The 12,346-nt window shown below is 48.4% G+C and overlaps 1 protein-coding gene across 7 annotated transcripts in view; it reads right to left on the bottom strand.

Moving 5' to 3' along the window:
• Positions 1-343: 343 nt before the first annotated feature.
• LOC108027557 (mucin-22) overlaps positions 344-12,346 on the bottom strand; it is a 33,996-nt gene continuing 21,993 nt past the window's right edge. For 3 of the 7 annotated variants that reach the window (XM_017099024.3, XM_017099026.3, XM_017099025.3), the window contains one exon: positions 5,643-10,354. In XM_017099024.3, the coding sequence (XP_016954513.1) occupies positions 6,410-10,354 (3,945 nt within the window). In that variant the 3' untranslated portion in view covers positions 5,643-6,409. Of the gene's footprint in view, positions 1,231-1,470; positions 1,798-2,385; positions 2,909-5,642; positions 12,232-12,346 lie in introns of those variants that run through there. The other 4 variants (XM_017099028.2, XM_017099027.2, XM_050884709.1 and 1 more) reach the window with 3 other exon arrangements.

Raw genomic sequence — 12,346 nt, 5'->3', positions numbered from 1 at the left:
GAGCCCTATTCGATTTCTTGAAGATCCCTCCAGTTAAATTCCCTTCTCCACCCCGCTGTAACTCTGCTTTTCGATTGCCAATAAAGCATCTTGCATTTGTGAAATATTTGCATTCAAATTTTAAAATAATATTAGGTGGTAAAGTAGGTGGTTCTACTTGTCTTACAAAAACCTGCAACTTTCGGAATTTTTAAAATATTCCAAATGATATATAATTTATTCATCAGGTTCTATTTACTCAAAGCATCCTTATAATCCATTTTTGATAAGGGTTAGTCAAAAGGACGAAGAGGGTTCTGCATAAGTTCCTTATGGCCAGGCCCCCTAATAAAACATACAGTCCTTCGGATTACACGATATGTTTATTTGATAAAGAAAGCATATTATCCATTATGGTATATAGCGTACACTCGCACAACCACACATATATGGCGCTATACATATGGGCGATGAACTACAGACGATGTTTCTTGCTTACTACTGAGCTGGCAGGCGCAAAAAAAATTGGGTAGATATCACTAAGCTTAAATAAGAACAATTAACGTAGAATTTCAACTGCCATCGCTCTGGTGTCACCTCAGCAGAACTAATCACAAATCGGGAAGAACATATACAGATGGTGTCTGACGGGGGATGGTTCTCGTCTTTTTGATCGGTGCAAGGGCTGGGATGTACAGGCTTATTTGGGGGCTGTGGTTTTATCAGTCTAGTCCCGGCAGGGCTGATTGGAGGGCGACCAGGTGCACATCCCGCCGACGCCGTCGTAGGTGAGTCCCTTGGGACAGGTGTACTCCCAGCCCACGATGCCGCCGGTCTCCTCGAAGCGGGCGCAGGATATGAACTTCCTGCAGTTCAGCGGGTGCGGAAAGTTGCCCTGCGCCCGGCACTCGATGATGCCCCGCCCATGGACGATGACCTTGGGCTCGCTCTTGGCCGGCGCAACGCTTCCGCCGCGTCGTCGCTGGGCCACCTGGCTGGGGCCCCCCGGGAATGCGTTCTCCAGGAGCTGACTGCTCGAGGTGGCCGTGAGCACGGCGGTCTTGGCCGGCGGGCGGCTGTAGACCTCGATGTACTTGTGCGGACGCCGACGACTCTGCTGGCGGCGGGAAAGCGGAGGGGCCGAGTGTCCTGCCGCCGTCGATGACCCCGGGGATGGTCCGACAGTGGGCGTGGTCAAGGGCGTGGCCGTTGTCGACTGCGGGCGGCGCGGGCGTGGTATCAGCTGGCGTCCTGCAAAATAACAAACACATAAATAAATAAATCTAGGCTAACTGTTCCCACCACAGTTCGGGAAATTTAATTTTTGACCAATTTTCGCACTTTTTCTAAGGGTCAGCTCATCTTTTTTGCGAACATGGGTCAAAAATTAGTTTCCAGGTTTGAAAGCCAACCGATTTTGATCGAATCCCTTTGATTATTTTGGCAGGGCTAAACAAATCGGTGACATACCCACTATATAAAGAGACTCACGTATGCCCTGGCTAACAACCGGCAGTGGTGCATTGGCGGTGGTGCTGGTCGTGGTGGTGGTGCTCTTCAGGGGTTGCGGTGCTGCAGGCGGCAGTGCCAGTTCGTATTCCTCGCGCGGACGCACTTGCTCCGGGATCTGGTTGAAGCGGCTGGTGTGAATGCTCGACTTGGCCACCTGATCCTCATCGTCGTCGTTCAAATACGGAGTGGTCGTGGTCTCCAGGCCGGAATTTGGTGGGTTGGTGGTGCGGGCGGATGGCGGTGTGGTGGATATCAAGGTTAGCCGACGCTTGAAGAGCGGGTTCTGGGTTCTTGGCACTTCGGTGGCTGGGGGAAAGAAACAATGCATTACATAGGACATCCTATATCTAAACTGTCTAAAAACAATGTGAAACAAGGCAGTAAGTTATTTAAATTTGAGTTAGTTGTTTTGATGGGTCCGCCTTTATTGTGGGATTGTCACTGGTCTGAAAAAACTTGAATTTTTACGTTCAATTAACCTAATTATAAATACCAAATGTCTTCCTCATTTTCGCTTTGCTTAGCATAAAGTTTTGGAAATAAAATCGCTATTAAACCCTTCAGAAATATGAGTAGAGAGAGTTGTGAACACAATGTGCACAGTCAGGACGGGTTTGTTGCAAAGTTTTTCCCTTTTTCCTCATTTGAACACAACTTATTCATTGGAAAAGGTAGACATGTTGCTAATTGCAAACCTATATTTATTCCATAAAATAAAAACGTAGCAAGTCTGTGATATTATTTTTTCAAGTGCATAACTGTCGAATATTTGTACTTGCTTTTGAATACTTGACTGATATTTTTAGATGCTGCTTTATCGTACTCCTCTTAAGGTAGGAGGCTGGTCTAATATTTTGTTTCTTATAATTGTGTAGTTTTTTTCAGTGTATTTACCACTCTCATCGCCGTTGGCCGCCGGCGCGAAGGTTGTCAGTCGACGCGTTTGAAATTGGCGGCGCAGCGCGAAGCTGGCGGGCTGGAACTTGTGTTGCTTTTGAGTGATGTCATTGCTGCTGATGTTGCTGCTGCTGCTGCTGCTGCTGCTGCTGCTGCCGCTGATGTTGCTAGTTGCTGGCGTCAGAGTTGCTGCCTCGCCGGATGCTGCTGCTGCTGCTGCTGCTGCTGCTCCGCTCTTGGCTTTCAGCTTGCTCAGGTAGATGTTGCTGCTGGTTCTGCCGCCAGCAACAGATGTTGCTGCTGGGAAGGCTGTGGTTGCTGCTGCCGCTGCGGTTGTGGTTGCTGCTGCTGCTGCCGCCGAGGGTCTGCTGCGCAGCCGGTTGTACTTGGAGGTCGCTGGTGGTTCTGCTGGCTGCTGCGTGGTGGTTTCCAGCGCCGCCGACGTCGGCGAGTTGATAATCCGCCGGCGGACACTCAGCACCGGTCGCCGCGAAGCGCTGCCAGTCGCCGGCTGTCGCAGCTGCCAGTCGGTAGTGGAGAGTCGGTGTTATCGCGGAACATGAAAGTATACAAAACACACACTCAATTTAGCACAAAGTGAATCGTTCGAAATTTGATTTTGCGTTTTTGCAACTCGCTGTGTGGTGGTCGCTTTTTTGTTTTTGTTTCGTGCGTTTTCCCGGCGGTGTGCTGTCAACAACAATTCAAAAGCGCGCTTCATGCTGGACTATAAACAACAATAAATCACATTAATACATACAGAATTAGTTTGGAAAGCCGCAAAGGAAATCTACCATAAGCCTTAAATAAATTAGTAGGGTTTTGTGTTGTGTCTTTCTCTGTGGGCTGGGGCACTGGAAATCGGGAGGGGAAAGCAAGGGAAAGGAGACCCTTCGGTGGGCACTTTCTCTCGCCATCTCTGCAAGATCAAGTTGACCGCTAAGTGGAGCAACAGCCGCAAAAATGCAGTCAGGCATTTTAATTGAAGGACGGTCGAGTGCAAATAGACAAAAACACCCAGGCATAACAAGTTATTTGCTCGGCCACTATTTTGTGCTAGTTGTGCTTGTCCACCAATGTTGTCGACATTGAAACCAGCAAAACGGGGCAGCTAGTACTGGAATTTATTGTAATCACACACAATTGAACTGCTAAAGCTAACGCTTTCCTAAGATTCTTGGGCTTAGTTTGCACAGAAACTATTTGGGTAACGAACTTTAAAAACAATTCCTCAAAATTGAAAATAAAAGCTGTTGTTTTTCACTTTTAACTCAATTCTGAATCTCAACTTTTAGTGGTTAATATGAAAACTCATTTGGATGGCTGTAAGAGAACTCCATTGAAGTTAACCCTGTGATGTGTGAGGGAGAGTTGCTGGCCAGGAGGCTTTTGGTGTCAATGTCGCACCCACCTTCAAGACAATGAATGGGCCGGAAAAATACGCATCAGATGAGGCGCTTGCATAACGCCAATGGCCCCTTCTTCGATTCGCAGATCGAAGCCTGAATTTCTGCTGGTACTTGGATTTCTGGTATTTGGCAAGCCGCCTCGACTGCATGCCAATGCGATTGCGTAATCCGAGTCCCCAACATTCCCGCTTGTCTTTTCCTCTTGGCAGATGCGCGGCTTGCTTTTTTGGCTTTTGGTCACTGAAAACTGGTTGGGCTTTAATCAAACATTGTGCAAGCCAGTTGGTCAGCGCGAAGACCGATGATGCGTGCAGGGCGTCGTCTGCCGGATTTGCTGGCTTCTTAATGGGATCATTGTGAAAGTGGCGAAACAAAAGACTCAAGGCACGAACGCGCCAGGGAAAGCAGCGGCCGTTTCAAGGGCAAATGAAGGGAAAGAGAAGGGTGATCACATTGGCATTTGCAAAAAAATGGCAAAATCATCGAAGTTCCCCTCTAATAATTGTAAAATATATTAAAGATGAACACTGATCAGAGCTTGGTATAAGATAGGTGGAAACCGCCTTTTGAAAGAGTTGAAATGTTTTAAGTAACAATAACCTGATAACCTGATTTGTAATGATTTTTCCAGTTTCAAAAGCCCAAAAGTAAATGAAAAATTGAAGTGGCCATATTTTCTTTGAAGTGGCTTCACATATCCACACCTCTATGATATCATTGCGGCCCTTTCGGTAACCTCTTCTTCTGGGTAAACACTCCCCATTATTTGCTTTTTGTACCTACACACGTACTCCTCAACCAACTGACGATGACAAAAGACGAGTTACCCTGAGTGCAACACCTTTGATCTTCTTTACTGCCTTCTTTTCATTGTTTGCTTTGCGCGGCTTTGGCTTTTATATCTTCAAATGGGATTTTTCATTTCATGGGCACTCGAAAGGAAAACTCTCCAAGCCCGAGCCGACTTCAAAAGCGAAAAAACGCTGTTGAACCGTTTACGACTTTTTGTCAACCTGATTTTTGGTGTCGCCTGTCAGTTCGTCGCGTTAGTTATGCGGCGCGTGATTTGACTTTTGGCAATTATCGTGCCGAGCAGACTGGCTAGCTGGCTATTATGAAACATGTCTCGTCTGCAAAGAGCCTCTCTCCCTCAGCAATTTGCAAATTGTCTTAGCTGAGCTCGTTTTTGATTTTCATTTTTTCGCCGTTTTCCCGCTGGCTTTGCACATCTTGCGGACTCATCGAAAGTTGAAACCGATTATCCGGACAGGCTCACACACAGCCGCGCAGCTCATGTACACTTATGAATAGGCATGTGGCAATACCACTTGGTACAAGAAACTGAAATAAGGCCAGGCTGACATTTAGCAAAACAAAAAACACAGAAAACTGGTAAAGAAGCCCGGAGTAGTGACTAAGCAAATAACAAGCAATTCCACAAGTGACATTTGAAGGAGCATCGAAAAGCGAATGGAGGGGAAATAAATGCATTTATAATTGCCCAAGACATGCAGAAGAATTTTTTCCATTGCACTACCATTTTGTGCAACCTTTGAAATTTAAGAAAAATATTTGCGAGTGAGCGTAGCTCACAAGCAATAATACACATATGTTCACGACCTAGGAAATTGCCTGGGAACTATTTGGGGAGCCCTAAGGTATAATCTTATTTAAAGGTGTCTATCAATAATCAAAATAAAATAAAATAAAATTGTGTTTACATCTTTAGTTATTTTTAAGACCCAACTACCCCTTAACTTCCCATACCAAGTCCTTAAATTTACGCCTAAGAATTGTACTGAAAAGAACGTATATGTTTATAAAATAAAGGTTGATCGGTTTCTGTACAAGACTATTCCAATTCTATATGTACTATTTTACACTTTTCAGGATTAGGGGTTAAGGTGGGGGAGTTTTTCGTGTTCTGTTGTGGCAATAATAATATGTATAGTTTGTTTCTTTTTGTTCATTATTTTATTGTTGTGCATAAATATTTTACAACTAAAGCTAGACTTAAAGTATTTCGGGTAGAGGGGAAAGAGTGAAAAAAATAAAAATATTAGAAAGGAGAAAGAATTAAGAGAGAACTGCGCCTGCTGAAAGCCATTATGAGTTACTTCAAGTTGATCAAGATTGTATCCACTGAGGGTCGTTGTTTGTCTAGAATTCTATACGTATTTCTAGAAATACTATATTCAAACCAAGGAAAGACTTTTCGCATCTGCATGTGTGAACGAATGTGTGTGAGTGGATGTATATGTGTGGGTGTTCTTGTGGTTGTTGTTTGGGTATGGCAGCTCGAAGAATACGAATTGTTTAAATAATTTACATAGCAAAAAAAAGTATGTATAGTAGAAATATTCAAATTAAAAGCAGCAGCACTGGAAATTTGGAAGGAGTATTTAAGCAGCCGAAATGGATGTTTACTTAATTTGTTTTATGCCGTGGTTGTTGTTAAGCCGAAGCAACGCAGCCAATTATCTACGGTTTTGGCAACAAAAGGGTTAAGCTCGCAGAAGATTCTCTTCTCTGGATAAGGGCTAAGACTAGAAATAACTAACTACGCTGATTTGCTCTGGTTTTTTGTATGCTTCTGGTTTTGTTTTTGTGACCTATTCCGGCACCACTGTGGTGGTGTCGTCAAGTGACGCCTCCACCGTGGTCGGCGTCTCAGTGGTTGTTGTTGTTGTCGACGTCGATTTGTTGCGCAGGCGACGGCCACGCCCCTTGCGCCCCATCTTCTTGCGATGCACCACATGCGTCTCGGAACTAAAGCTAACTGCCTCGCTAACTTTGCTGCCCAAACTTGTGGTGCTATTGGCGCTACTACTGATGGTTGTTGTCTGTGTGCTCAGGTTGCTGTTGCCACCAACAGCCCCACCACTTGTGCCAATTGTGCTTGCTGGCGTGTTTTCTGGACTGTTTTTGGTGACTGTTGTCTGTGTATTCAGGAGGTGGTGGCCATCAATAGTCTCACCAATTGTGGTTGTTGTTTGCGTGCTTAGGTGGTGGTTGTTGCCACCAATAGCTTCGGAACTAATAGCGCCGCTGCTAGTCTCACTGGTTGTTGTGCTTGTTGATTGAGTGTTATCTTGGAGGTTGTTGTCAGCGGGGGTTGTTGTACCACTGCTAATTGTGCTTGTTGTTTGAGTATTACTTTGTTGGTTGTCATTGTCTGAAGTGGTTGTTGTTACTTGTGTGTTTAGACCGAGCTGACCCATAATAACAGCACCAATTGGCATGGCCGTTAATGTTCCACTGTTGGCTTCTGATTCGGCAAGCGTTGGCTGTGTACTAATCTGTGGCTCTGTGGCTGTGTCAATGCTAAGGATTGTGGTTTCTTCAGCCACCTGATCGTCTACTGGCCTAGTGGTTGTTGTTTGTATAACTGATTCAACGCTCTCACTAATAGCACCATTGCCGGCTTGATCTTGGGTGTTAAGTGTTAGTGTGTTGGTTTCTGGAGCACCACTGCCGATGGGAGCCTGCACCACCAGCGGCTGGCGCACGGAGAAGGCCGAGTTCGAGTCGCTGGCAGCTTCGGGCGACACTGTGGTGTGGCTGCCCTCGGCCAGCGACTTTTGCACCTTGCTGAGTATCACCTGATCGAGATTGGCTATCGAAATGACCAGGGGCGAGGACTCATTGGACTCGGGTCGGAGGAGGGGTACAATGGGTCTTACGTAAGTGGGTGCCGGTGTGGTGGTCTCTCCGGGTTCGGTGGCCGAGGCGCTGCTACTGCTAACGGTGGTGCTCTCCTCCGTCTCCGCTTCGGCGATAATGCTATTGCTGCTCAGTTGCTTGCCCTTGCGGGCCGAATCGAAGAGTCCCTCCAGCGAGATGGTCGAGGTCTCCAAGGCGCCGGCTAGGACTTCGGGGACTAAAGACTTGCCATTACGATCGGTGTCGGTGCCTCCTTCGGTTTCCGGGAGAGAATTCCTCACCGGAGCGGAGACAGGACTCTGAGCCGCCGAAAAGGTGGGCTCGGTGGGCGTATAGTCTGCCACTGTGCTGTGCCCATCGTTTATCTGAATGTCACTGCCATCCACCAGATGGACATACTTGACCACACTGATCTCGCCCAGCTGCTCCACGTGGGGCAGGGACTCCACGCGCAGTGTGCCAAAGTCCTGGTTGGCCTTCGATTTCCTCTGGGCAGCCTTGGCCTGCTTAGAATTGATCTCGACAATGCGATTGATCTCAATCAGCTTGTGCTTGGGCACCACCTCCGTCTGTATGGTGGGATGGAGACGGGCCTGGATCGGCCTTCTGGTCGTCGGCTCCTCTTCGGGGCTATCGCCCTCGAGCAGGGTGAACACGTGCAGCAAGGTGGTGGCCGGCGGTGGTGCTTGAGTGCTGCTCGAGAGGGATCGATCCTGTGAATTGATGGAAGTGGCTTCATTAGCATTGGTCGCTGTTTCGGTTTCGGTTACAGTTTCTATATCAGTTTCGGTTTCAGTTTCTGGTGGCGTGTCTGTGGTGGTGGCTGTGTCTGACTGTGTGCTGGGTGGTGCTGGTGGTGGTGGTGATGGTGGTGTACTGGGTGTGGTGGTCACAAAGCCCTGCTCCAGCTGCTGCTGCTCCTCGGTGGTTTCCTCTTCCACCGCCACCTCCGTTCCGGTTTCCACCTCCGCCCCCGTCTCCGTTTCCGATTCGGATTCTATCTTGACCACCTTGGGCTTCAGGGCCGGATGCTTCTTGCTGTGCTTGTCAAAGATCTTCTTGTTCCTCGCATTCAGTGCATCGATGTTCAGTTCTTCGATTAGCGAATTTTCGCTGGCCGTCTCCGTGGCCTCTGTGGATGGACCCGTGTACTTCCGCTCGTAACTCCTGTTGTTGCTGGGTATGAATGGCGCCGGTTTCAGTGGTGTCAGTGGTGTGGTGCGCTCATAGTCGCTGGCCACCGGTTTCAAGGTCAAGTTCGGGGAGGCCACACCCGGTGGTCGGTTGACGACTCGGGGTCGCTTTGTGGTGCCAAAACGGTTGGCCGGTGTGCTGTTCGCATTGGCCGAGCTGGATGGACGGCTGCGTGGATTGAAGGGTACGTTTCCAGATGCCGTGGGTGGTGACCCACTCCCGGTGGCTCCAAATGTGGGACGACTGCCCGGCAACACTCGGTTATCCTTGGGCTTGTACGGGGAATTGAACTTGGGCTTGTCTTGACCATTATCCTCATGTGGCTTCTCCTCCTCACCCGCGGCCTTCCTCTCCTCCTCTTCATCTTCATCCTCCTCTTCATCTCCTTCCTCCTCAGAATCCTCCTCTTCGTCCTCCTCTTCGCTGTCTTCTGCCTCATCTTCCTGCTGCGGCTTGGTTTTATCTAAAAATGGTCGCGTCTTTGGCACGAAAGGTCTGCGCAATGTGGATCCAAACTGATTCTGCAGTGGTCGTTCATGGCGTTCTTCAATCTCCTCATCGTCCTCATTGTTTCCCTGGGACTTGAAGCGATCGGCTCCCGGCAGTCTTGAGCCTCGGGGATCACTTCTTACAAAGCCCTCGCCGCGATTGCGGACACTCGAGTTGAAGGGATCGAATCGACCGTTCTTCTTGCGCACAAATTTCGCCGTGGGCCGGGTGGTGCTGAACGCCAGAGGGGCCTTGGTGGTGCCACCGCCGCTGGCCGAGGGTGGTGTATAGGGTCTGCGGGCGACCAGTTTGCGTTTAAAGAACGGTCTGGCCGAGGAAACCGCTGAAGACTCATCATCTGTCGAAGCTTCCTCTCGTTGGCGAGCGCTAGTGGTGCTGGTGGTGCCTTTCTCGGCCAGCAGCTTCTTCAGACGATCGTTAATCACTCCCTGTTCTCCCTCTCCCCTTGCCTGCTCGGCCTTCACTTTGTCCCTCAGCTTCTGCAAATCCGAGACATCCTGATCGTCCTTTTGACCCAGGGTCTTGAATCGATTGCTGATCACTCCATCCTGGGGCTCACCTCGTGCTTGCTGCTCCTTGATCCGCTGGCGAAGATTCACTAGATCATTTTCCTGATCAGCGAATCTGGTGTGGCTGGGGACGAAAGGTTTACGGGTGGTTTCTTCGGAATTATCCACACTAGACGCGGTACTTGAGTCCACGGGCCTCAACTTGCGCACAATCTTGCGGAAACGCTTGTTGCCTGTGGTGCTTGTGGTGTTGTTGTTGTTGCTGGTGGTGCTTTGGCCTAATGTTGTTGGTGTGGCTGTGGTGGTGTCTGGGTTAGTTTCAGTGGCGCTATTAGTGGAGCTGTCTACAGTGGAACTATTGCTATTGCTATTCAAGGGTCTGCGGAACTTCAGCACACGTATGCGCTTCGGTGTTGGTCTGCTGGTGGTGGTGGTTGTCGTTGTGGTTGCGTTGGAGTCTTCTTCCTCCTCCTTCTCTTCTTCATCTTTGTGGGCATCCCCCTTAGTCTCGGTCTCTTCAGTCTGCTCATCGACTAGGGCTAGTTTAGTTACCTGGGCACGCTGACGGCCCCCAAAGGCCAGTCTTCTGGCGGTGGTTGTTGTTGGGGGTTGTTGTGTTGTTGTGCTTGTTGGGGTGGTGTTGGTGGTGCTGCCTCTGGTGCGGCTCAATTGATAACGATTCTGAAAGCGTCGTGTGGAATTAACATCAGTACCTAAGGCGTTCAAACCAGCCCCACTCGATTTCTCCCCGCCCTCATTCTCTGGACTAGCATCGTTATCATCATCGTTATCATTAGCATTATCATCTTCATCATCATCGTTATCTGGACTAACTGACTTAAGATTAGCTGTGACTGTGACTGGTTTGTTGTTGGTTGTGTAACTGTTTGACTTGAATCGATTAATATAATTGGCTACGGTGCTGTTACTACGTTGACTAGCTACATTCAGTGCGGTGCTACGGTTAGTAAGATTGTTAAGGTTAGTGGTGCCTCCCCCCAGAGTATTGCTGTGGTTTAGTGTGTGGTTACTGTTCGATACCTCAGCGGAGCTATCATCATTATCTTCATCGTTTTCTTCCTTATCATCATCCTCATTGTCCGAGTCAGTTTTTGTAAAGTTGGAGTTATCTGTCTCTGTCGGTATTTGTGTGGTTGTCCTTAGCGGTTGTCTTTGCCTGTTGGCAAGCAGTTGACTTAGTCGTGAACGTGCGGTGGTGCTTCTGATTTGAGGATCTACGAATTCTTCTTGTTCATCCTCGCCTTCCTCATTTTCATCGTACTCCTCCTCAGGTTCTTCCCCTTCTTCATCCTGATCATTATATCCCTCCGCTCTGTGGTACAGATTTCTATTGATCGCCACCAGATTGCGTCTTGTGCTGGAGCTAAGTCTCAGTGGTGCTGTGGTGGTGCGACGAGCTGCAAAGCTGGTTGGTTTACGTGCCGGAACCACCGCTGCAGCCTCGTCCTCCTCTTCTTCTTCGGGGGTGCGTTGCAGAGCTCGATGGCGGTTTGTTTGAAGGAAGGTGGCACGTGGCGGAGTCACCTGTGACACCTGATTTTCTTCCTCATCGTCATCATCACCGTCATCGCCGTCATTTTCCCCATCGTCGGTGGTTGTTGCTCGCGGTGTTGTAAAGCGATTACGTGACCGGTTCAAGGCCGCATACGGACGACGTGTGCTAATCTCGTCGCCGTTCGTTGATCCCGACGTGGTTGTTCTGATGGAAGTCGCATTAAACCGGCGACGTGACAGAGGCGGTCGTCGTGTGGTTGTTGTTGCCGCATTAGCTGGCTCGCCCTGATCTATTTCATTGTCGGCACTGGGATTTGCGGTCGTCGTTGTTGTTGGTGGTGTTACGGTCGCATTAAAGCGTCGGCGTATAAAAAGTTTCCGCCTTGGTGGAGTTGTAGTTATCGCTTTTGGTGTTGAACTCTTCGTATCATGTTGATCGATCTCATTCTCTAGATTTTCGTCATCAACTAAGGAGGCCGTGGTGGTTGTTGTTATGGTGCCATTAAAACGGCGACGAATTACCAAATGACGACGTGTGGTGGAGCTTGCCGGAGAACTCGTTGTTGTTGTCGTAGTCGCTTCTGTAGAAAGTCCGCTTTCTAGCAGAGGGATCTCATTATCATCGTCTATATGGGCTTCCAGCTCGGGCTCTTCAGTGCTGTCGTCCGCCTCTTCGGGAGCTTTCGTCTTAACTTCTTCTTCTGTCTCTTTGACTTCAACTTTCTTTTCTTCAATGGCGTCGTTAACATCCTTCTCAGAACTTATAGTAGTTGACTCTTCATCATTTTCATTGTTTTCAATTTCATTTTCCTCTGGCTTCTCAGTGGTTGTTGTGGTTGCGGATGTCGTTGTCGTAATTCTGCGATTAATGCCCACATATGGTTGCCTTGTGCTTCTCGCAGTTGTGGGTGCTGCCTTGGTGGTTGAATCACTGGCTTCCTCGGTGGATGTGGTGGTACTTCCCTTGCCTCTTAATCTGTTAAAGCCGGCAAAGATGCGCCTTGTCGTTGATTCCACCTTTGACTCTTCCTCGTTGTCGTTGTCTGAAAAAAATACAACTAGATTAAAGTAAGGTTGATTAAGATCTTCCACTCTATAAAACTGATTCGAGAAACCAGTTAAGTTGAAACATAATGAAATAGGTTTCAGTGAAGTGAA

This window comes from Drosophila biarmipes, chromosome X, assembly GCF_025231255.1.
Source record: "Drosophila biarmipes strain raj3 chromosome X, RU_DBia_V1.1, whole genome shotgun sequence".
NCBI lineage: Eukaryota > Metazoa > Arthropoda > Insecta > Diptera > Drosophilidae > Drosophila > Drosophila biarmipes.
Note: the sequence above shows the minus strand (reverse complement) of the source record. Positions and strands in the feature narration are given on the sequence as shown.